This window comes from Anopheles coluzzii, chromosome 3 (assembly GCF_943734685.1).
Source record: "Anopheles coluzzii chromosome 3, AcolN3, whole genome shotgun sequence".
NCBI classification, from domain to species: domain Eukaryota; kingdom Metazoa; phylum Arthropoda; class Insecta; order Diptera; family Culicidae; genus Anopheles; species Anopheles coluzzii.
This window is the reverse complement of record NC_064671.1, coordinates 68,816,943-68,842,081: the sequence shown is the minus strand read 5'-3', so window position 1 is coordinate 68,842,081 and position 25,139 is coordinate 68,816,943. Positions and strand designations below refer to the sequence as shown.

Here is a 25,139-nt window from a genome sequence, read left to right as displayed (position 1 = left end):
CGATGTAGAAGTGGGGAGCGGGCTTTGTGGTAACCCAGGACAGGAGTTGTGGGATTTAAACGGGACAGCCGGTTAAACCGAGCTCAAAGTCGAACCCAAAAACCCAACAAAACGGTCCTCCCAAACATGACCACCTCGTTCCTGCTTCTTCCTGCTGCCCACAACCGGGAATGATAAATGAGTCTGCATTTTGTCATTATGAATTCCAGCCTGCTCGCGCGCGCGGTCGGAGTCGTTCGATCCCCTGAAAAGCGGGCACGCTTCATTACATGGCAGGTGAAAGTAAAGCGCTGAAGTGCACTCCTCCCCGCACATGACCCACCTTTGTCCGGGTCAATCGGAAAAGGCCTGCACCCGGAATCTGCTTAATTATATTTGAATAAATTAAATAAATACACCATTAAACGCTCCACGGGGCGAGCGGGATTTAGTGTGGCGATCAAAAGGTACAATTGCCGGTTAATTGCCGGGTGTCAATGTGGACAGCCGGGGCTGCACTGGCATTTACACACACGCACGCACACACACACACATGGTTCGTGAATTGGTGCAAATCGAATCGTGGCTCTGTGTGTGTGTGTGTTTGAGCGCACAAACCGGGCGTAAATGGTGATGCAATTGGAATATTGGGTTTGGTTTCGCCGGGACTTATTTAGAGGCACGCGTAATTAGATCGTCCGCCCCAGTTCGAGGTCCACCCCGAAAGCGCCCCGAGAGAGCACATTATCGAGTTTTCAGCGTAATTGAGCTGTGGGATGGATGCCTCACTACCTCAGCTCTCCCCCAAAAAAACCCATTCAGGAGGTTCGCGGTTTACTGAGTGTGCAGCGCAATTTAACCTAATAAAAAGCAAAACTTTAAAGAAGCCATTGCTCGTTAGCCTTTTGCCGCCTTTTTCCACCACTTCGCTCTGTTGGGGGATTGAGTTGTTTTTGTTTGGGGGGAAAAATGGACCAAAAGTTTGTGCTTTTTCCGTTTGCCAAACGCTTCCCAATCAATCGATACGCCTAACAACAGGCAGGCAAATTCGCCCCGATGGGGGCCATTTCCATCTATTATCCCTTTTTTTCGTTGTTGTTGTTGTTGCTCACTCCCTTCAGGGAAAAGCCCAAACGCTGATAACAATTCCCACACTCACCGTCAAAACAAGGGGAAACAACTGACCATAAATTGTGCTTATTTCTGAGCTGCTTGTTACACACTTTTACCCTTTTTCGCTCCTGTTGGGGAGCAAAAGCAGCATTTTGAAGCGACAGGAAACCCGTTTCTTTCCACTCTTTCTCTCTCTCCCTCTCTCTTCTCTGGTAATTCCAAAGGATCGGTATCATTTTTCGAACACTTTGGCCATTCAGATGATGTCCATCGAATGATAATGGGCATTAAATTTTATGACTAAAAATTTCCGGACCCGTCCAATCCCGTTGCGTTCGCTCCTGTTCGAACCAAAAAAAAATCGGAATGTTTCTGGAAAGCTTAGCATAAGGAGTGTTTGATCGGGGAAAGGGATCTTTTGCTTGACCTCTTCTTTTTTCGCCCCTCCCAGCCTAAGCAACACTTGCCTGCTGGCAATAGACAAAATTAAATTTTATCTACTAAACCTCCGGCCGTTTCAAGTTTTGTCGATGAAGTCGTTACCGGTAAATGACGACGACGAACCGGCCGCTGACGCAAACCACCACCAGCAGTGCATCCGGGTCAACCGGGTCGGATATCCGGACCGGGCGTTTGTTGCCGTGCTTCAAAAAATCTTTCGCCGTGCCGAAGCGGAGTGGCCCGTTAAAGTGGCCGGAACTGAGGCATCTCCGGGCAATATGAGATTGCCATTGCCGTTGACTGAAGTGCACGGTCACACCGGTGTCCATTTAGAGTAGTTCCTTTTTCTCTTGCTCGCGCGGTTTTCTTGGATAAAAAAGGAACCGAATTGCTTGAGTGTCGATAAGACAATAACTTTTTATCGACGAATCGGTAACAAAACTTGACAGTAAGGGCGAAAATAAGAAAGGAACAGTATTAATAAGAAGGCGAACAGAACAGAAATGGGATTCGAAATAAAACCAAACGGTGAACCAATTTCTCATCGATTTCTTCGAGCAGTCGGAATGGAAACCTGGAAGAAGTGCCAGATCGCTCCAAGCACCAAGCCGTCCCAGTACCGATCGATATTGAATAAAATATTTGCATAAAAACGAACAGGAGAGGGAGAGGAACATAAAACCACCAATCCCGTCCGCTTGGCGTGAAAATCAAATCATTAATTTGGGAAACTGTTTCCAGCGGCAAAGCTGGAAAAATTGGCTGAAGTTGCGTTGCGTGACCCCTGGCGGTGTCTTGTGCCGGTAGGCCAAGGTGGAAGCCGGAATTGCCAGTCCGCACAAGAGCAAAACACAATAAAATCCTACTCATCCGATGCTCGATGAAACGCCGCACCGTGGGCGAGTTGGTGGAAAGTGCTTTATCAAGTGCTGGCTTTTTGTTTTTTTGCTTTCAGTTCAAACGTTCGTTTGTTGGTGTTTGGGATTTAATTAAAAAAGCGAACATTATTTGTACCACGCAGCAGAGCGGAATGAATTGCCAGGAGCCTTCGAGTTGTACGGCACGGTAAGGTGTGCACGAATGACAATAAATTTTCTATTTTCATTTCAAACCCACCACTCGTTAATGGTGAAGCATTAGAGTGGCAAATTTACGAAATAGGAACAAGTTAATGGTTAGGATGTGGGGCAGTTAGAACAAGTGTTCGACGGAACATTGATTTTTATTTTGTAGTGCTGGTGTAATTAAACAGATTCACGTTTTGGTAAGGAGCATTTAGTGATCTTAGGTTTCCTTTAAGACACTTTTAAACGAGGAAAAACTAAAATGAATACAATATGGATAAGCTTTAGTTGAGTACAAGAATTCCGATAAAACATGATTAGAAAAACGTTATACATATGCAACATACACAATAAAGGGACTTGTGGCTGAAGCTGAGTTGCAAATAAAGAGTGAACAGAAAAGCCTTCAATATACCATTTCATGCATTATTTTTTTAAATATATTTTTTCCATATGAAAGCCATGAGTCACTTTCTTTTCTTCAACAAAAAAATCCCTTTCAAAAACAGTTGAAACCATTAACACATTCCTCCAAAACCGTTAAACATCCTTGTTCCCGTGTACACTCACCACCGCTGCACGTTGCCTCTCTCATCCCACACCTGCTACACTCCGACACATGCCCACACACTCCTGCAACAAGCGCTCGCATGAAGCTAGAAAACACGTAAATCCCCGAGGCCACGCGTCCGGGGGAAACAGCCGGAGGTAAAAGCATTCATCACCGGTTGCCTTTTGAAATTCAAATTGAAAATGAAGTGCAAATTTCAATGATTCATGCATTCACTCGAGTAGATCGAAATGCTATCACCTGCTGCTAGCCAAGGCTGCCCCGGAAGTAGAGAATGGCAAGGAAAATGAAGTGGACGCTGAGCGTCCGGGGCCGTGCACAGACGCACATACACACGCGAGGGCTTTATCAGTGCCGCATAGAGCGGACCGCACCGGGATGATGCTGACGCTGATGACGACGACGACGACGATTGAAGGCGAAAGGCTCATCGTTTAAACGTTGATGAGACCTCAACCGAGCGCCGCATGTGCAAGCTGGATTGTGGATTGGATTGTGGAAAATTTCCGCTGAAAATGACGAATGCTGATGAACTGCTCCTCGCCTCCTTTTCCGCCCGTCGTTTTCCGCTCGGACTGTGTTTTACTGTGATGTGGGGAGTGAAAAGCACCACCGTAACGAACACACATTTTTAAGGAACAAAAACGGCTCTAACACATTGCGGGGTACTTGTGTGTATCCTTTAAAATGTGCGAACAAGTGTGCGAACAAGACATAGCAACAAAATCCTCATTCCTCAGCTCGTTAGAAAGCGCGACTAACAACTGCAACTGGGTTTTTATAAAGCTTCACTGCATCTTCACACAAAACTCACACACACATGGGACATAGTCAAAGGAAAAAGACTTGCTGATAAAATATAATGGAAGGATGCAAAACAAAAAACGTAAATCCTCGCTTCAGACACATCGAAATCGACAGCAAAAGATGGATGAATGTGTGAGGATGAACGCGAAAAGACACACAGTGACAGAGAGCGATACAAGCTCTGAGAGCAGCATTCGCCTCATTTTGCATAAAGACACAGCAACCTGGGTCGATGCCACACACGCGGCACAGGCGGCGCATGTAGATTGGTGCAAAAATTTCCAAATTGAAACGGGGTAAAACTTTTATCATCAGCGCGAGCTTGATGAATAATTCTAAACTTTCCATTTTGTTTGACAGACACTGCGCCACGATGTTTGCATGCCACAAGTCGTTGCTACCGTGCTACCTTAGCCTGGCGAGAGGGGAATGAGCTGAAGCTTAAGCTGTTTGCAATATTTTATCTTAGTTTTGTATCGCATTGAGGGATGCTATATTTTTGCTCTTAATATGCTAGAGATTGTTTTTATCTCGTTTTTTGTTTATTCATTTTAACTATGGTATCTATTCAATGAATTTAATGCATAAACATCAGTTCATATCACTAAATTTCCAAATAAGTTTTAATATTTTTTTCATGTATGTTTAAAGTTCCTTTGAAGCCTTAGATTGGGTGTTCTTAAATATCTGTAAAATTGATTTTAATTGAAGAAAAATCTAAAATTCTCTTTGCATCTTTCGAAAGCTGTTACTTTTTAGACATAGATCTATTCAAAACTAACAAACCTCTTAAAATTCTCCAACATATCGGTTTAAGTTATTCGCAACAATCATAAATAATCAATTATTGTATGACATTGCATAACTTTAGGCGTAATTTTATTTCATACGCATTTCCTTGTGCAAGTTGAGTTGGGATACATTTGTCGTCCTGTTTTGACATTATTGGAAGACTTAAACAATCACCATATAAAATAAAACAACAAAATAAATATATAATGCTCAAAATATGAGGTGAAAATAGTCATATCGAATAAAATGAGTAAAGTTTATAGCTCATTGTAAAATCCACAACGATTATAGCATCGTTCATTGCTCTGTTATCTTTAAGTTAGTTGGAAAGCTATATAAAAGTGAATGATGCTTACACAACCGAACAATACAATTTTAAAACACTTTTATGACACACCATCAACTACCTCCACCTTTACAACATCCGGCAGGCTTGACCAGCGCCCGGCGCTCACCCCTTAAACCGTATTGTTGATTGCACTGCACTATAGAGATGATTGCCAGACCGGAACCGGAACTCTGTTCATCCCACTCGGGACTTCAGAAAAGGGGAAGGGGAGGAGGGAGCTTGAAATCAGGTCTCCCATGGGATGCCTCCTTCGCCGATAAAAGTTGCAACCATCATTCGAAGCCCATCATCGAAGGAGCCGACACGCTCAAGCAGATGAACAGGATATTACAAATTTTCTCATACGAGAAACGTCCGACGTGTCCCGGTCGCCGTGCAGTAGTGTCGATGATGGCGACGATGACGATCTCGCCCCCAAAAGGTAGGCAATCAGGCGGTTAGCCCGGCAAAAAGCAAAATCTCCATCTAGCAAACAAGGTAGGATGGGCCGGGCTGGTACAATTTAATAATCATCGTAATAATGCAATCTTACTGGGACGGAGGGCCCTGGCAAAAAGGCAATTTTCTCATATAATTGCGTTCGAGGTGTTCGTATGTGTGCAAGTGTGTATGGTGTGTGGGAGAAGGGGAATGTCTCGAGAGGACAATCAAGGTGCAAACGATTGTTCTTTCAGGGGCCGCTTGACCGAGGAAGGCGCCTCTTTTCCTCGCTGCAAAATTGAGCGAAAATATCCCACTGGGGGATTAGTGTTTGGCAGTTCGTGGTGGTGCTAGGATAAGTATATAATATGGAACGATTTTTAACATTGTGTAAGCTATATAGTTTTGTATAATAAAATAAATCCTGATGTCGGATATTAAAGGTAGGGCGCACTTTTACGACAATGTCCTCAAGCCAATCAGACATGCCAGTTAACGATGTGATGCACTTTAGTGAATGCTTGGGAGTCTCCATAAAAAATATGTTCAAAAGGCATGCATTCAATCACAAAAAAGTGTAACATTTGTTTGTAAATAACAGAATCCGAACAAGCTACAAACCATGCTATTCACATGTTCATATCCTTTTGTTGCACAAAACACCATAAAAGCAATAATTTCAAAAATGTTATCGAACAATCATCATCCAGCGGTACGAAAACGTTTGCACTTTTACCCTCTCGAAGCGTGAATTCCTTTTGATGTTTTGTGTAGTGGAAGTTCTCCTCTCCCCGTTGGGAATCTCGTTCTTTTTTATGTTCATTTTTGAGCTACAAAACTCGTCGGACCGAAAAGTTTGGCGTTCATTGCTACCATTAAACCTTGCAGCCAGGTTTCGCTGGCTCGTATTGGTTGTGGAGGCAAAATATATTTAAAAAAACGGCGATGCATGAGAACCATAAAATTGCATCCCATCGGGTGGGGAGATGGCACTAGAAATCATAGGCAGCCGTTTGTAGCAGCAGCAGCATACGCGAACATCAAAAGATCAATTTAATATGTGCAGGCGCTGCAACAATGACGGTTTTGTTGATGCCCCCTTTTTGATGCCAGAATCAAACCCGCTGGCTGACAAACATACACACACACACGTACGGGGGTTGTTAGGTGTGCAAGTTTCGTTCACCGCCACCGTAAACAATGGCACAGCAGCAACATAAATGCTTTTAAAAAAGCTTTACTCAACGAGGCTCATCAAATTTGGTTAATTTTGTATTTTATTTCGTGCAGTAAATTCCCAAAAAAAGGGAAAAATCATTTTCTGAAAAATCCGACTTTAAATCGCTTGCACCCAGCAGTGCAACAAGAGTGCTCCTCAAAACCCCTCCCATTTCGCTTACCTTGCTGCTGGTAGCCGCTCATCGTACAGTCGTCGTTTCGTGCGCTTCCTGCGGACACACTGGCATGCACGGAGCGCGCGCCAGAACACCAACCTGGATTTTCTGGTTTCGATTTTCCAACCTTCCGCTCTCCAAGCACAATCACACACACACTTGGATGGCAAATAAATCGACACGCAGTGTTTTGTGCTCAGTCAGTCAGCTGCTGCCGCTGCTGCTGTTGCTCGGTCGGATGTTGGGGATGTTTTTCACCGACCACGACACGACACATCACACTCACACAAAAACCACTCTCCTTCCCGTCCTGCACCCAACGAAGAAATGAAATGAATACAAAATACACTTCACTGCACTGACACTGACACGCCGTAGGTGTGCGTGTGGCGGGTGGCGCTCGCTTCCGGCAAACCTTCTCACTGGATCGAACGGAAATGCTGCCTTAACCGCCGGGACATGTTTTGTTTATTGATTTTACTGATTATCCCTGAAAGTAGAGAAAGCGGGGAAAGAGAGAAAATGCGACCACGGGGTAAGTAGGGTTCATTATACTTGCAGCTACAAGGTGCGAGCTATCGAACGGGTTTGGGAAATTTGCAAACACAAAACTCTACGTAGCGGTGACAAAACTTGTTCAGCGGAAAATTGAGGAAAAAAAGTCAACACAGAAAATCGATACACGGCAGGCATTCGGGATGGAAACTAAGTAAAAGCGGGAAAATACAGCAACATTCAAATGAAATCAAATTAATTCCTTCCGGGCGATGGTTTACGTTCCATCGGGATAATCCTTGCTACCGTTTGTCAGCTCTTTTCACCCAAAAAAGGGAAGATCGGATCGATTGTGTGTGTGTGTGTGTGTGTGTGTGTGTGTGTGTGTGTGTGTGTGTGTGTGTGTGTGTGTGGGTGGATGTGTGTTTTCTACCCGATTGGATTAGGTTGGCCACAAAGCTGCTGCTGACTTTTCCAGTAACTCCATCGCTTGAAACCTGTTTTTCGGCTGTGCTTTGTGCCCCCTTGTCTCTGTACCGGTCCTCAACGAATGCTGGACATCAGAATCCCGACACAGAGGTTTTCACTCTAGCCGGCATCCCATCACCCGGACCAAACAAACAAACAAAGTAGCACTGCCAGTCTCCAAAACCCCTCGGTTTCTCGGCCCGATCACTTACGCGGCCTGAGATATGCATGAGTGTTGCAGCACTAACCGTATTATAGCATCGACCCGAACCCGATCAAAGAGAATTTCTTGCTGACAAATCGAAAATCAAACACTGCTGCACTGTTGCACCACACACACACACTCGTGGCAACTGCATTCGAACATCCCGAGAAGAGCTTAATAATTAATTGTTGGCCATTGCAGCAACACAACCATGATGCAAGCGAAATGTGCTCCTTTGGACTCGGATCGATTGAACCGTTTTCCGTTTCCGGGCCACTCTACTGGTAGTCCGTCATCCCTGGCACAGGCGAATGATTGAAAGTTTTTGATCAGGCGTAATTACACACAGCTGCAATTTATACCCGTCGCAACTATTTACCTTGCAATTCGTCTCGGTCCCGGTGTGTGTCTGTGTGTGTTTGTGATTAATGGTCACTTGAACTTCTTGATAAAGTTTCGATTCTCGGTCGGTCAAGATGGTTTTGCCGCAACCGGGAGTGGTTCGGAGTGTTCTTTGTGGTCAGCACAAAAGCAGGCAATGCCCCTGTATGCTTTATGCCGCTTAAAAGTATGTGTCATGGTCGATGATGGTGTTATGGTTGGACTTTCATTTGATTGTTCTGAGCGGGTTGGTTGATCTCTGCAACAAGAAACCACTTCTTAATGGGAGCGAGAAGCTAACAGTCCAATAATTTATTGCTTTTTCCAGCAGGAAACATAGCAGCAAACGACAGTACGACAGAGTGTATGAAGTTGTGTATGTATCAAGTCTACAACTGAAAATTGGAATCTTAAGACAATTATCCAAACTTAAAACATTTATCTTTGTCACATTAAGCAATCTATCTGGTTTGTTCTTATGGAAATATGTTTTAGTGTTCAAAATTTTGAAAAACTACTAGGATAGTAATGCATTGCATACTTTCAGGCTTCCTAAGCGCAAGAAGCGACATCCATACATTACGTACCACTTTTGGTGAGAAATTCTTAAATGTGTTTTAGTGTTCAAAATTTTGAGAAATATAGTAGCATAGCAATGCATTGCATACTTTTGGGCTTCCTAAGCGCAAGAAGCGACATCCATACATTACGTACCATTCATGGCGAAAAATTGTTACCTCCTTGGACTGTGTAGGTCCCGTATTGTAGAACGATTTGACAAGTAGCCAAAACTACGTTACAGGAAGTTTGACATCTAAGAGCCCTTTTCAATTCAAATTTTATTTGTGATCAAAAAGATATACCGGTCTGGTTATTGCAAGAAAAATGGCAATTGGTTCATACATTTAATAGGATATGGTATGTATGCCTGTAGTAACAGTAAATGTTTGAGGGAATGATGAAATTTCAAGGGCTTTTAGCAGTCAAATACTATCCAAGGTGGCCAATCTGATTTTGGCTAATATTTGACTTCGTTACTACACAGTCCTTGCCTCCTTATATTCATTTCCTTACAGATTAAATATTTGGCGTAATTTATGGCTCGCCCCTGAATGCATTTCATTACACACAATGATTGAATTCGCGCACGACACGTCTTCCGCATGACAAATTGCACTGCCACCGCATGCTGTCACCAAACAGAGCGATTACAACAAAAGCCACACATCCACTAGTAGTGTTGCCTTGCAGCAAAAACAAAGCTCTTCAGTGTTTCTCCTTTCCTGTGCCACTGGCTGCAAACTGTCAATTGCAAAACTATTTTCCACACCATTACCCCCAAAACCCCCAAAATCACAACAGCAGCAGCAGTAACGCCACTGCACAAAGAAACGCTGTCACTCGTGCTTAGTGGCCGACCTCCGAAAACTTGTCACTTAGCAAAAGCAAACGACATGCAACTTTTGTCGTTAGTAAATATCGAGCGCAAAGTGGAACATTTTCCCTCCCGAACTGTTTGTGGCTGTGCTAAGGGACCGAGGTTTGTCGCTTAAAAACGGAATGCAAGTTGGCATGCTTGGAGGTTTCCTCTTTTTGTGTGTGTGCCTTGATGGAGTAGTGTATGAGTTTGCTTCTGTTCCTCATAGCACAACGCAGCTGTCAGTCAGCTGCATATGGGGCCGTTCCGTTGGCGCTGTTGCGATTGTTATTCATTAATCAAAATTTTGATACGTCAAGCCGAATGTTAATGCACGTTTCAACACGTTGTTTGATGATGAATTTATTATTCCTGCCAACGCATTTTAATGTCGGGCGCCACTCGCTTCTCCCCCCGAGCGTAGACCGAGGGCACATATGGTGTGCGAACGACACACTTTCCAGTAGAAAGTGAAGGGATGGAGTTTGCCGTGTATTTGTAAAATGCAACCTTCTGTGTGACAAGGGGACCCTTCCGGGTAGCCCCAGTGAGGAATTCACCACCGTACCGGGGATGGATGGTTGTTGGAGTTGTCATGCGAAACGGTGTTGGCGTTCGAGCCAGATCAGTATCAGCTTTTCCTACGACGGGGAACCGACCCGGAACCGGAAAACGTAAGCGCAAGTTCGCAAGTTTGCGGTCATGTGTGTGCTGATGTGTACGTGCGTTGCGGACCGGTGTTTCGGAAGTCGTGCGAAAAACCCCTTTTTCCGATGCCCTGCTGGTGCTGCTTAATCGACTCTCCAGTGCCAGGACGTAGCCGTAGAGTTGAACAAACATGCATACATCCCGATATATCCGGATCGTAATCTCACTCGTACGAAGACTACCGTGTCGTGGATTTGACAGTGGAATAAATAATCAGAAACTCATTGCTTGCATCGCCATTGGTGCGATGGAGGGTTTTTGTTTAAATCCGGTGGGAAGCAAATGCTGGGACTCTGCGAATCAGTTGCATATCAATCTTCTGGTATGCTTCCTGAGGCACCCATCAATCTACCGATTATCAAGAGTGTTAAAGTGTGCACAAGAAGCTTCAAGGGTTTGGTGGGAAGTTTACAAATAACTTCAATAATATGATTTCCATTTATTGCTTAATTATCATCATTAATTATCATTATCTAGAATTATCATGATATAGAAAAACAAATTTGCTTAATGCATCATCAATACTCGTTACACGAGACCATCATTATCAATACATTTTCAAGCGTTTTGCAGAAAGATATGTGTTAAATATATTCATTAAAGTGTTGAATTAATATCACAACAGCTTAGTATAAATTTGATAAGAAGAGTGCACCTTAATCGCCGGTCTGTTTGCAACTGTGTATTCATTTGCCCCTTAGTTCATTACATAATTCATTACAAAGTTCATTCGTGTAGTTCGAGCAAGTTCATTACATGCAGACCAAATTAGTCAAGTAGTTTTATCTATATCCTATGGTTTTGTTCCTTCTAATTCATATGTGTTTTCTTGTTGAATTCATATTTGAAATTTTAACTGTATACATCCAAAATCCAACAGTATCCCTACAGCTAAACGTTAATCATTTGCTATAGAATAAACTGCTTACAGTACCATTCAAAACCGAATGAAGTCAAATAAACAGACAGAGCAAACTATTATTTACAAAACAATTTAAAAACACGCTTGTCATTCTAAATTATGTTTGCATTAAAACCTGTTTAACCACTTTCATTCGCTTCAAAACGATCTTCATTTTAGAAAAACAGGGGGACATTTGCAATGACCCCCTAAAACACCACACTCGACGGCCGACGTAAACAGCAATGCACACTGTTTACGCTCCACTACATGCTATGTCTGTGTGCATGTGTTTGTGTGTGTGCGATGGTTCGCTTTGTTTGGCCAAAGTTTGCATTCCGGATGACCTCTTCAGTGGGTCTCGATTGCAGAACAAACGCGCGATGCCATACGGGGCCGCATTGGAAAAATGGAATCATATGCTCACCTAACACACACACACACATGCACAAACAGGAACAGTATTCAAGTACAGGATTCATGTTTGCGTACAACGCTTTATACACTGGGGATGGAAATTGTGTGGCCTCTGTGTTTCGAATGTGACAAGATTAAATTAAAATTTCAATGTGGTGCAGAATTCGATTAACGATTTTGGTTCGGTGCGGGAATGCATTGAATTATTTAAAGCCTTTTTTTTAGGAGAGTAAACGGCTATTTTTGCTTTATTTGATTGAAAACAAAAAGGTGCAATGGTGAAGGTACAAGAATTGAAGGGGTTTTATTTTATAAGCAGTAAACAGATAAGCCTTTATTTTCCTCCCCTTTAAAATCGAATTTCGCGCATAAAACTCAACGTTGCGTTGCGGAAATAAAGCAAACAGCAAATCCCATTGTAACGACCATCCATCGGACACTTTGCTTTAATAGCTGCAACCATCCTTTCCAGCCAATTAATCTTTGCCAACCGTACAGCCGAACGAATTTGCCGCTTTGCCAGCCTGCCTACTCATACCCTAAGCAGGGGACTCGTCCATTAGCGCGCTCCGTTTGCCGGAAATCGACGCCCCAATGACGGCACCGTGCACCGTTCATCACTCACCTGTTTGCCCCCCACCACCACCACCACGGCTTAATCCAGTTTGAAAACGGCCCCCGGAATACTGGATACAGAGAGGTGAAGAAGCGGTGGGAAAGGCAAAACCCGTCGGTTCGACAATAGCTTCGCTTTCGCTAAAACAATTTGCCTCAATTTAGAACTAATTTACAATCGCTTGCTCCATCGCTGCCAGGGCGTACCGGGCGTCTCCATCTCATCGGGGAACAATTAATCTCTCACGTGGTCCCGGAGCCAGTTTCGCTATTGTGTGTGTGTGTGTGTGTGTGTGTGTGCTCGCACTTGTACATGTGTCACGTGCCCATAAATCGACTTCCTTTTGCCCAACCAAGGAGGGGTTGGGGCGAGGTAATGGACAACCGGGCAGAGTGCTTCGGATGCACTTCCGACTGAGTTCCGACTGACGATGACTTTGCCGAACCAGAGCCACTTTGCGATGTGGGCCGTTCCATTTCCGCCATTGCCGGATATTCATCCGGCGTGCTATTAGCGAACGGTTGAGGCAGGTAAGCTACTTTAAAGTGGTGTTAGAAAATACCTGGTGGCCCGTTTCAGGGAAGGAAACATTTCAAAGCTTAAAATAAATCTTTCCAATTAAAGATCATCGTCTGTCGGTCCTGCGTAAGCTGCGTCAATCCACCGTTCACAACAAAGCTCTCCATGGTATTTTCAAGTGTGTGTGTGTGTGTGTTTGTGTGCTGCTCCCGCTGACCCAAAGCCGGCGGGCAATTGCGTACCGATCGTATTACCGAAGCCATGATCCTTCACTCATTAAAATTAAAGCATCCAAGTCCTTCCATCGCCGTAGCTTCCCACATTAACTGCGCCACGCTCTATGAAAGGACAATCGGTTATCCCGAAGCGGTTGGTCATGGTCATACCTTTTTCCAAACCGTTATCCACTACTGCCAGAACAGCCAGCCAGGCAGTGAGACAATAAGGAGCCCCGTTTGCCAGTGCGAAAAACGCTGCTCGGTTTACTAGCTCACCGTCAGCCGGAGTCGAAAACAACGAACGACTTACTGATAGCAACGCCAACGGTCTATGCTAAATGTGTCTCTCTCTCCCGCTCTGTATGGGTGTGTGTGTCTGTATGGGGCACGGACGGAAGGTATGAGCCTGGAAGGCAATTCCTAGGACAAATGTGTGCTCATTTAAACTGGCAACCGGCTCATACTACGGACCGAGGTCGGACTGGATCGAGTATGTTAATGTCATTGTTTGTGATGCTGAAGTACCCAACCAGGGAAGAAGGACCCGACCCGGGGGTCCCGGGGGATGCTGTGGTTTGGGGCCCGGTTTGGAGTGGGGATGCAGGGGGAGGCGGCAATTGTGCCGGTAGATTTAATGAGCATTCATTTGTCCACTGCTGTGGTGCTGCTACCGAAGCGACCCGCTACCAGTCCCAGCCCCATGCGTTTGGTAGATGCAGCGATAGAGAGGTTTTGCAGCCAACAATGGAGCCAGGCATAACACTAGCGCTGCCTGGTGCAAATTAAACGAACAATGTGCTCGATAGTGGTAGTTTTTATTTTATTTAAATTCAGTAGTTAAAACAATTTAATCTTTATGAACTTTAAACTCAATCTTGGTGGAGAAAGATATTTGGAATTAATTAACATAATAATATTAATAATTATTTCGTTAAGATTATGTTTTGCTTTACGGGATGAAATAGCTTTAGTACATAAGTACTCGTGTTATGTATTATTTATTCATGCACAAAAATCAATATTTTTAGGACATCATCATAAACCTCCTTTATTGAAATGTACACCACCACTAAATGTAGGCTGAATGTCTTATCCCTTCAATTTCGACCTCCAGCCCACCATCCTGCCAAACCGTAACGCCAAACCAAACGGAAAATTAACGTAATTTAATGTAGAATCAAGACATTAGTTTAATTTAATCGCCTGCAACACCGGTACAATATACACATTTATTTATTTTAAAACCCACTTCCATTCCCAGGCGCCAGCTTATGGCCAGCACCAGCAAACGAATCGTACTCGAATGGGCACCGTCAACCGCAGACCCGAGGAAAAGGGTGGTCACAAATTAGTGGTTTGGAATGGAAACGCTTTTTTTCTTTACGCCTTGGTTCGCCCCACCGTACCGTACCGTACTGTGTGTGGTAATGGTAAGCCACCGCCCAGAAGGAGGGACGCTTTGGAATGAGGTTTGGCCATTTTTCCAACTCAGTTTTACCCGGGCTGGTACTCTACATATACAACGAGTAGGCCAGGATGGTTGAAAAATTGAAAATACTTTGTAAGCGTTTCGACCACAGCCAGGGCAGGGATGGATGGATGGGGCGAACAAATTAAGACGTCATAAATAACCTGATTTTCTGGTTTAATTTCTGTGCTATTTCCCAGCTTCAGGTATGCTAGGTAGGGCTGTATTGCTGTTGTGGTAAATTAGAAAGAGCCCTTTTTATTGTTTTTCTGATATCAAAAAAGAGACAGAGAGAGAGAGAGAGATAGAGAGAGAGAGAGAGAGAGAGAAAAGAGAGAGAGAGAGAGATGTCAAAAATACTAATTTGAAACTAATTAAATGCCATAAAAATGCTATAAGCAAGTCTCATTTAGCCTAAGCTTATTGCATTCTTATTTGAACTCTATTATTTTAGAAACGATTGAAAGCTTTTCTGGTATTTTACTTACATTTTAGCATGTATTTTCCCTCCTCCAGAATGTCAGAAAACCGTTCTCGATGAATAGCAAACGCTTCGTTAAACGCTCCTCTCGAAAACCCCAAAAACCCCCGGGCACGCAATTGCCTACCAGCCAGCTTTATTGACACAAGGCCCGAGCGCTCCCAATCAAGGAGGCCTTGCCCCAAGGATTGATCGCTCTGCAAAGACCTTCATCAAGGTGGCCTCGGGCTTTGCAAGGCTCCAAACCTTTCACGTACGTACAGGGAACGCCCTGCACATACCGTCACAAGGCACACCAGCCAGCGCAGCACCTTAATGATGCGTTGGAAACGACAGCAAAACGTCGTTCCAATGACGCCTGTCGTGTCGTTTCTGTGGCTCGCCTGTGCACCAACGGCACGACACAGCGAGCGTATGTAAATTCAGCATCCTTCCCTTTGCCTGCCTCTCTTCTTCATCGTACACCCATTCCGTGAGGGTAAAAGCTCGCCATCCGGGCTAAATGTTACGGAAAACGTATACCACACACACACCGTGCCACACCGTGCCATCTGCCATTTTCCAGGCTTTGTCCGTCCACCGCGATTCAAAATATGGTGTTCACCATTGGTGCGCACGGAAACACACCGACAGAGACAGACGGACGCTCACCGGGGCCGCTCGACGGTGGATATCGTAATCGGGGTGGACACACACACGCAGCACACAGACATACACCGCCAGCCAGCATAACCATCGGAATCATCATCGACGTCATCATTGCCATAATCACCGATAAGGGACGATAGTGGACACGGCACATACATTCTCCGGTGGGATGCCACACGCCTCGCCATTTGATACGGGTGATAGAAAGAGTGACAGAGAGAGAGAGAGAGAGAGAGAGAGAGAGAGAGAGAGAGAGAGAGAGAACGAGAGATAGTACGAGCGATTGAAAGCAAAATTCATCCCGCACCTTCGACGTGAAAGGTTCATGAATATTTGATTGAAGTAATTTTAAATAATTACCGGACCTGGCTCATGCCGGTCACTTTCCCTCCCATTCGACATGTCCTTCCCCTCCCTCTTTTATGCTTCCCCCACTCGACAGTTACATCAGTGCGCACAGTGCCGTGAATGCGGGACGATTTATTTTGATTTCAATGCGAATAATTTAGCACCCAGCCCCTGGCCCGACCGTTCCAGGCGGGGTTTCCTTTTCCTCTGAGCAGAGCGTCCAGCATGCATCGTACATCCCAGCCAGCCCATGGAGCGGTTCAAAATTTGCATTTTCAAAAGCTTCCTCCAATGCGAAACAGTGACAAAATTCGGGCTCCAAATGGCAACAGGGACGAGCACGATGTGGGCTGGGAGGCGGTTTTTTGGGGCCACAATTTCCCACAAACGGGAGCGCTTTTTCCATCCAATGCGACGTTTGGAGGAGCATCGTGATGTGCTTTTATGATTTTGAAACAGAGAAAAAGGCGTCTTTTGTTGCAAACATGTAATGGAAAGAGTTTAACAAAACTCGATTCAAAATTGCACATCGACATCATACAACAATTGAGGGGATTTTTTTCTTCTCTTTTCATCTTCGCCTCCTTTCAGTTCAATTATCGTCCGATTGGTTCGAGCAAGCAAAAGAACGTCCCCAGCCATCGAACACATGCTTCCATGCGTCCCTGCAGCGTTCAACATTGTCATTAACTTGGTCGAACAAGGGCACGGGACGGTAGCTAACTTCTTAACAGCTAGTGATTATTATTGGAAAAACTTTTACAACATCAGTTTAAATGAGACACCCAGGCAGGGGAAGAAACGCGCACGATAAGATTGCTTTCGCTCGGGATGATCCTGGATCCTGGTGATGGCGCTGATTTTCTTTTGAGCCATTTCTTTCACGACGGGAAACAGATGGCACAAAGGCGAGCAATAGTATTAAAAGTGGGAGGGAGCTATTTTTTTTAAAGAAGACCATGGGGCTAGCGATGAAAATTGGTCCCGAACAAAAGCGTCTGCCGAGAGATAAAACTTTTCTAACTGAAGTATATTGTGTTCGCTGAGTTTGGAGACGGCGGAGAGCATTTACCCAAACAGGCATTATTGAAAGCTCGACGCAGTGGAATGAATAATGTCGCTGAGAGGTTGTTTTTTTTTTTTGTTTATTCGCTGCTGGTTTAATAAAAGTTGTACAATGGATGTTCAATTTTCTTGAAGCAGATGTTTGGATAAAGAAACTTGAGGCTATAATTTAATTTATTTTAAAATAAAGAGCTGCATTGGCATTGGCTCAAAGCAGTTCGAAATCATCAGGAAATTACTGGACTTGAATTTAAAATTTAAACAACTACAAAGCGTAGTTCTCAATCCTTCCAGTAGAATGACACTTCCCAATCCAAACGGAACAATATTAATCTGTTTCGACATTGCTCCACACATTGCTCGGTCGCATTCGTGTCCACTCAATCATACAAATAAATTTCCCAATCATAAAACTGCTGAAATGTTGTACCCTCCTGCTCTGCTTGGTTTGGAGCGCAAAGTTGGAGCAGCAAAACTTTTTCGATAGAATAGAATGCTTACTCCTCCCTCCCCCCAAGCTGACGCTGTTGTGTTGTGATTCAACCGGAAGAGTCGAAAGAATTGCTCCAGCTCCACGGTCGACCGTACACACCCGATGACGATAATCGAAATGGATTGGATATTGCCTCAAAATCCGCAATCGTTTGCGCGCCGCCTCCTGCAAAAGAGATGGGGAATAGGTAACAATAGAGCACGCTGCATGTACCCCGTCTTCCAGATCCGGGCAGCATGATTGTTTCCCGATTTCACATTTCCCTTTCCAGCCTTCCACGCACACAAGCACACTCCTTACAGTTTGCTAAACTACTGTCCACACATTTCGAGATATAGCGCCTCCGTTAAGAGCTTGCAATGACCGTAATGGCTGTTGGAAGCGGTTTGGAGCAGGCGGCCGACGATGAACTAAGAGGTCCCCTGCAATGACAAAGATCACTTTCCATCTTCCTGGGGGGGGGGGGGGGGGGGGGGAGGGCACAAAAACCTCTCCCGCTCAAAGTGGAAGTTCAGCTATTCATTGTCGTCTTCGGTGCGTCGTTTGCTGCAAACCAGGAGCTGGTCCCGGTACTGGTAGACTTCACTTCCACGGCCACCGGGCAAGGCAATGGCAGGTAAACCCCCATTGCAGCGAGCGCGGGCGGTAGATGAAAAGATTAAAGTTCTTAATGATTTCCTTGCAAAAACACGCTCCGGCTAGTGCAATTTATCTCTCCAGCTTTCTTTTGTTGCGTTCCAACCGCTCCAGGATGGGGCACGGGACATACACAATACAGCCCGAGTGCCCGACACCACCACGCCATGTTTCATCACCTTGAAACCTTCGTGGGAGGGTTTTCCGGTCTTTTACACTTGTAGAACAGGAAGACGGTACAGCAGAGAAACAGAACAGAGCAGAAGAAAACAAGAAACACACACAGAGAAGAGCTTATCCCCTTATCTGCCGGCGAGGACGAACGAAGTCATCGCATTGCACAGGACACACTGCTGCCTGCCTGGACGACTGCCCATTCAATGAAGTATCGCGCACGAATCGGATTCCATACTGCAGCTCCAGTCTTTGCACGCCGGTTTCGCTTTCTTCCTGCACTCTCTCTCACTTCAGCTTTTACGCCAGGCGCCAATCCAAGGGTAAAATCGAATCCAGCTCCAGTCGTGCTCGAAGATCGAACTCGAGGAAATAATGCAACCAACAGCCAAGTATCGCCGCCACCACCAACACCACCGCCACCATTTTTGCGAGCAGTGGTAAAGTATCTTCGTTTATTCAGCCAACTTGCTGCTTGCTGCAGGCCGGGCAGGGATAATTGTTGGTAGCCAAAGTCAACCTCTTCTGTCCGCTACAATAGTGCGGCAGCGCAAAGAAAGCAGGATATTTATCGACTCCAGTCGTTCGTTGCTTCGGTATCGTTGAAGCACTAGCGTGGGGAAGAAGGTACACTAGGGGCTGAGATGGAAGATTTAAAAAATTGTATCTGACATAGTTTGCTGAAGAGTTGGTCGATGTAGCAATAGCGAAAGCAATCATTCTTCGCTCCGCAGCACCGGAGCACCTTGGCCGGAAGCGGACAGGTATGGTTCGGGTAAGATAAGGTTAGCTTAGGGAAGCTTCGTTCGAGGTATAACTTGAATGTGAAAACTTTTGTCAATTTTTGCTTCTTTTATGAAATTTATAAGATTTACTTTAAATCCATTCTTTTCAAAGCTATAATTTTACCTTTTTATATTCATTTCATGTTTTGCCTTACACATAATTCAAGCATTTGATTATTTGTAGTTTATATTATTTTAATATTGCATTTTTGCATTTGATTTTCATATTGTTCACGATCTTTCTCATAGTTTCTGTTCTTTTCTTTGTTTTACATTTGATTGCTTCATGTAGTTGTATGTCTTATTGCTTGTTACTTGTCCTCTTTGTTTGTTTTACTATTTTCTTATATTTTTTTATATTTCTTATTTGATTAATTATCTTTACTTGTTCTTAGCTAGCGCTAACAATTATAAAAATTTTCTTTGCAAAGCTTTAATTTTATCTTTTTATATTCATTTCATGTTTTGTCTTACACAGAATTCAAGGATTTGATTATTTGTATTTCATTTTATTTTAACATTGCATTGTTGCATTTCCTTTGCATATTTTTATTGATCTTTTTCATAGTTTCTTTTATTTTCTTTGTTTTAAATTTGATTGCTTCCTGTAGTTATGTCTGTTCCTTGTCCTCTTTGTTTGTTTTACTATTTTCTAATAGGTTTTATTTTTATATTTCTTACTTTATTCATTATCTTTACTTGTTCTTAGCTTGCGCTTACATTTATAATATCTTCCTTTCCAAAGCTGAATAGTGCTTAATTTTTTGAACATTAATATATTTGAGAGATACAATGTTCTAAAGAGCTATTCTATAATCTTCGCTCATAGTATATTATCTCCCAATGCGAGCATTTCTAAATAAGGCATACTTTTCGCATCTATTCTAACTCTGTAGCCTGCAGCCCTAAACCAGACAACGTCCTCCGGATGCACTCGTGCCATACATGTGCCCAAATTAACAGGCCAGCTGCAATCGAACTGTCATTATCAATAAAGTATCCGCATTCACAGTCACACTGCACGATGCATCCACCACTCAACAGCGGGACAACAGACGGGTCAGGACGCAACGAAACGAAACTAACAAATGCCTGCCGGGTTGCAATTCGATTTTATTTTGCTGGTGCGCTTTTTATCTCCGCCCGTATCTGGTGTGCTGTGTGGCCAACCTATCCCGGGTGCAACCTGCGCAAACGTCTAAACAGGCAGTGGGGACACACACACAGCGGGGAAATTGACTAAATTCTACAATACCACCCCGGGACACGGGACCAACCAGGCAGCCTTCCCGCTTTATCCCATCCATAACCGTTACCGTAAAAATCACACATGCTGAACTTCGAACTTATATTTCTCCCCAATGAATCGCCCACTGCTGGTGCACAGCCCTATTGTCCTTTTGTCTGGCATGGGTGCACCGGTGGAGGCGATAACTGGTAGTGAATGGTGACGATGATGATGATGATGATGATGATCCTGATACAGTTCGACCGTTTAGGGGTTAGAATGTGGCGCAAATAGGCCAAACAGTTTCCACTACCCAAAACCCCAGTGCGCCAGGTCCCGCACACGCTCGCGCAATCGATTGCAATTTGGCATTCAACATTCACGTGTGTCCTCGAGCGACGGAATTTCAAATTTTCCCTCCCAACCCAACGCAGCCGCATTTTGCAAACCTCAAACAGCGCAGCGCATCCGAATGGGGAAGCACATTTCGCAGCAACCTTTCGTGTGAAACATTCATGTTGCCCTTGCCAACAATAACAACCCAGAAGACGAACGACGAGCGGGCGACGATGGGGCGAAGAGCGACAAACACGTGAAAACAGATAACGCAGTAGCAGCAACAGAGTACAGGACAATGAGAAAAAAAAACCGATTCCAATAGGAAAGAAAAATCAGGCGGCTGGTACGATCAAAACAATAGGAAAGCTAAACGGTTGCAGCGAACGTTAACGAAAAAGCTCGCTCGTCGGTTGGTTAGTGTCCGTTTTGTTTCAGAAAGGTTTTTTCATCCCTTTTTGTCACTACTGTTTTTGCGTTTCCGTTGTCCCTATTTTCATCAATTTGTCCTGCTGCAATATCGAGATGCAAATTTGGCTGCAATGTGGCACGCATAGTTATTCTTCACCACCATAGTTCGCGATGCTTTTTTGTGACGCGTCTTTTTTTTCAAATGCTGATGTGCTTTGTGTGCTGTTTGCTATTTCACTGTCATTGATCCGGTGTACTGCAAACAGACAAGCGAAAATGTTTAGATGTTTTGTGTTTAAACAATATGTATTGCTCATTTCAGTTATTTTTGGATGTTCTTAAAGTGTCGTTATTTGATTTTAGTTCTGTTTGCTTATTTTTTCATGTTTTTGTAAGTTTTTTGTTTCTCACTTTGCATTTCATTTCTTTTTCATTTTGAGCCACAGTTATTTTCATTTCCTTATTTTAACAATGATTTTAGTAATTATTTGTATGATAGATATTTTGTTGTTTTTCGGAAATTGTCTTACACTGTTTACTATGATATTTTCGTCTTTATCTTTCTTTTTTTAATGTTTTCTTGTAGTTTTGCTATATGTTTCTGATTTGTTGTATGTTATTTCATCTTTTAAATATTTTTTCCTTTTGCTTACATTCTGAGAACAAATTTGAAACTCATATTACGCTGTTATTCAAAATACTTTTCACTACAAATCTTTAAAAAAAAAACTTCAACATCTGTAAAATTTTGTTCTGTAGTATTTACTCATGCTCAATGACTTTATCTCCATGCACTTCAACCACTTTAGCCTCGTCACAGACAAACACCACTCGGTGCTCGCTCAAATCTTTCTTTTCCTCCACATTTTCAGCAATCATTCGCTTACATGTGCAGTTTTTGGCAACCCCAAATGTCCCCAACATGCTCACCTGTTTATGGACTTGTTTTTTTATTCATTTTTAAATTTTCATCTTTTTTCCCCCAAGCCACATTCACAAAGCCGCCACGGGTTTCCACTAGCGAGTTTAATTTTGCTGCAAAATAGAACTTATTACCCAGTTGAAGTGGCTTTCGTCGCTAGCGCTAGCGGTGCAATATTGTGTACGATTACCTTACCCTGCGCCGTGCCGCGTGATGGGTTTCGCCTTCAACCATTCAAGCTCCTCCCACTGCCAGCCCCACGCGACTCACTCCACATACGCATCGAGAGGAGAATTGAACCAAAAAAAATACCACTTCACTCGGAAACTGTCGGAAAGAAAACGCAGACCACGCGGTGGAAGGAAAATTCGTGGCTGTTCGGCTCGTGCGTTGAGTGCCTGCTGCCGTTCGGTACGGGGAAGAAACGATACGAACGATTGCAGCGCACCCTGGCGGGCGTTCGGTGAAACTGCAGCATCCTTAGCCAAGACACAAACCATAGCCAAGACAACAGCACGTTAAATGTTTTTCAAATGGATCGTGTTTCTTATTTAGTCTTTCATCCATTTACACCTCAACCATAAATGGAAGATCCCAATTTTTACGCCCATCGCCCTGGTAAAAGAACCCGTACACATTGCTGTCCGCTTTGTGGAAAAATTCCAACCCCAGCCAGTGCAGCGAACTCCACACCACCAGCCGCCCGGAATCGTCCACCCGCATGGTGAAACTTTTGCCTTCCGGCAGCACATCCACCTCCAGTCGATCGAACACGTCGAACGAAAGATCGCACTCCTTCCGGCCGCGCAGATTCTCCTCCGCCGGCCGCTCCGGTCGCCGAAAGTGTTGATAGTTGGCCAGCTGCACCATCTCCGCGCGCGTCAACCCCTGGAAGAACGGGTTCAGCACCACGTCCCGCTCGGTCGACATGCGCAGGGCGCCACGCGGTACACCGGCCGCCTCCCGCAGGATCGCATGGATCACGTACCAGAGCCGATCCTGTTCGCGCACCACCACACCGGCACTGCCCGCCGCCAGCGAGCGCATTTTGAACGCGAACGACGCGTTTCCGGTAAATTCTCCCCACAGTCGGCTCCACTCTTCGGTCCAATCGGTCGGCTCGAGCAGCAGTATCCAGTCGACCGCGTTCCGGCTGTAGTAAAACTTTCGCTCCCGGAACACATCCAGCCCGGGCGTGCCGAACGCGAGCAGGTATGCGACCGAGTGGGCCTCCAGCCGGCCGAGAAAGTGAAGTTGGCTCAGCTGGTGATCTTGCTTCAGCAGCGTCAGCGAGCTCTCGAGCTTGAGCTGCTGGGCGGCCGGGATGGTGCGCCAGAAGTTGGACAGCAGCGGCACCAGCTCGGTGAAGCTGTCAATCTCCATCGTAGTGTTTTTTTTTTTTTTGTTTTCGGTTTGATGGAATGGGAAAATCGCGCTGGGAAGCTGTTAACGAACTGCTAATGAACAAACAACTTTTCTTTGGGGCGAAATTTTGGGCTATTGTGCAGGTTGCTGGGATTGGAAACGAAGTTGTGCCTTTTCGTGTGTATGCAGCCTACTTGGTATTGTGCGTTTTTTTAAGAATTTGCTCCACTTACATACTAAGGATGTGGATGATGCTTCGCACTTCCTCTAAAAATCAGTATTGGAACTAGGGTAAATGTACCACCGGGTCGGTAAATGTTTTAATTAATGCAAATAGGCAGACAAAAATGTTGAAAACAGTTTTACACACCTAAAATCGGTGTTAAACAACACTTAAATTATTAATTTTATGTTGCCCATTTTGGCTATTTTGCTAGCAGTTTTTACAGTCTCTTTGATTTTAGTAACAAACATAGTAGGCATTGGAGAAATGAGGCTGCCTGACGGCTGTAGAGTACGGCTCCGACTGGCTCACAAATTAATATTTTTCTCTCAAGTTATTGGATTATATATAATGAAATTGGTGAAATTTGATACAAAAAATGTGGTTGTATGTGTCCACATACGCATTGTAGTGTTCTGGTCAAGATATTAATGAATATGCAGTAAAATCAAAAGTGTGTTATTGTTTCAAGTTTCGGTGGGAGCCCACACCATTGATCTATCAAAAATCCACATTTACCGTGTATCTATTTTCGGCAGCATTTAAACTGAATAATTATTTGTTTTTCGAGTTTTAAAAATTCCTAGCGGGCTAGAATAAATTCTGCAACCATAGAATCTTTCATAAAAACCACACTTTCATGGTTTATGCGCTCTGGCTCTCTGGTAATGAAATCTGCCGAACTATTGGCTAACATCAAAACTGCCGAAACATGTTAAACTCTGCACATTTCGTTCGATATTTTGAAAAATATGCTAGGAAACAATGTGATACTTCGTATATGAATACCAAATGACTATATCTCTATTTAAAAAAAAATATATGTATGGAGACTATTTCCAACGCATTTTTGCGTAACTTCACGTGTTTAGTTATCCTGCCGAAAACAGGTACACTGCCGAATACTGGTACAGTTACCCTAGAAGCAATAAATAAAACATTATTTTCCACTACGACTAATATCAAGACTCTTTTTGATGCGTTTGCATAAGTAACGTCCCGAAAAATTCAACATTCCCGTAGGAATTTCAAAACCACACACAAATCTTCAAGCTCAACTCTCCGTCTCTAATCTATCCAAAAATATTCCATTTGCACAGCGACGAAAACTGCAAATGGAACTCCAAATTAAACACTTCATCCCTTCCCTTCATGCAGCCGGAGCATCAAACCGGATTTGCAAGGAATTTGCATACTTCTATCGGCTTAGTAGAACACATTTTAGCAGAGAGCGAAGAAAAAGGAACATCAAAACTGCGACAACGGAAAAGCCGATCGGGA

At 44.1% G+C, this 25,139-nt stretch overlaps 2 protein-coding genes across 3 annotated transcripts in view; both read right to left on the bottom strand.

The window, feature by feature from the left end:
* The window catches only part of LOC120957583 (teneurin-m), a 512,748-nt gene that overhangs the window by 481,259 nt on the left and 6,350 nt on the right, over positions 1-25,139 (bottom strand). For both annotated transcript variants that reach the window (XM_040379858.2, XM_040379866.2), the window contains exon 2: positions 6,937-7,420. In XM_040379858.2, the coding sequence (XP_040235792.2) occupies positions 6,937-6,958 (22 nt within the window). In that variant the 5' untranslated portion in view covers positions 6,959-7,420. The remainder of the gene's footprint in view (positions 1-6,936; positions 7,421-25,139) is intronic.
* LOC120957585 (radial spoke head protein 9 homolog) lies at positions 22,789-23,969 on the bottom strand. The gene has a single exon (XM_040379867.2). It carries the CDS (start codon positions 23,651-23,653, stop codon positions 22,838-22,840), a length of 816 nt encoding a protein of 271 aa, XP_040235801.1. The 5' UTR covers positions 23,654-23,969; the 3' UTR covers positions 22,789-22,837.

Coding starts and splice junctions, on each gene's coding strand:
- LOC120957585 (XM_040379867.2), bottom strand. CDS start 23,653: ATGGAGATTGACAGCTTCACCGAGCTGGTGCCGCTGCTGTCCAACTTC.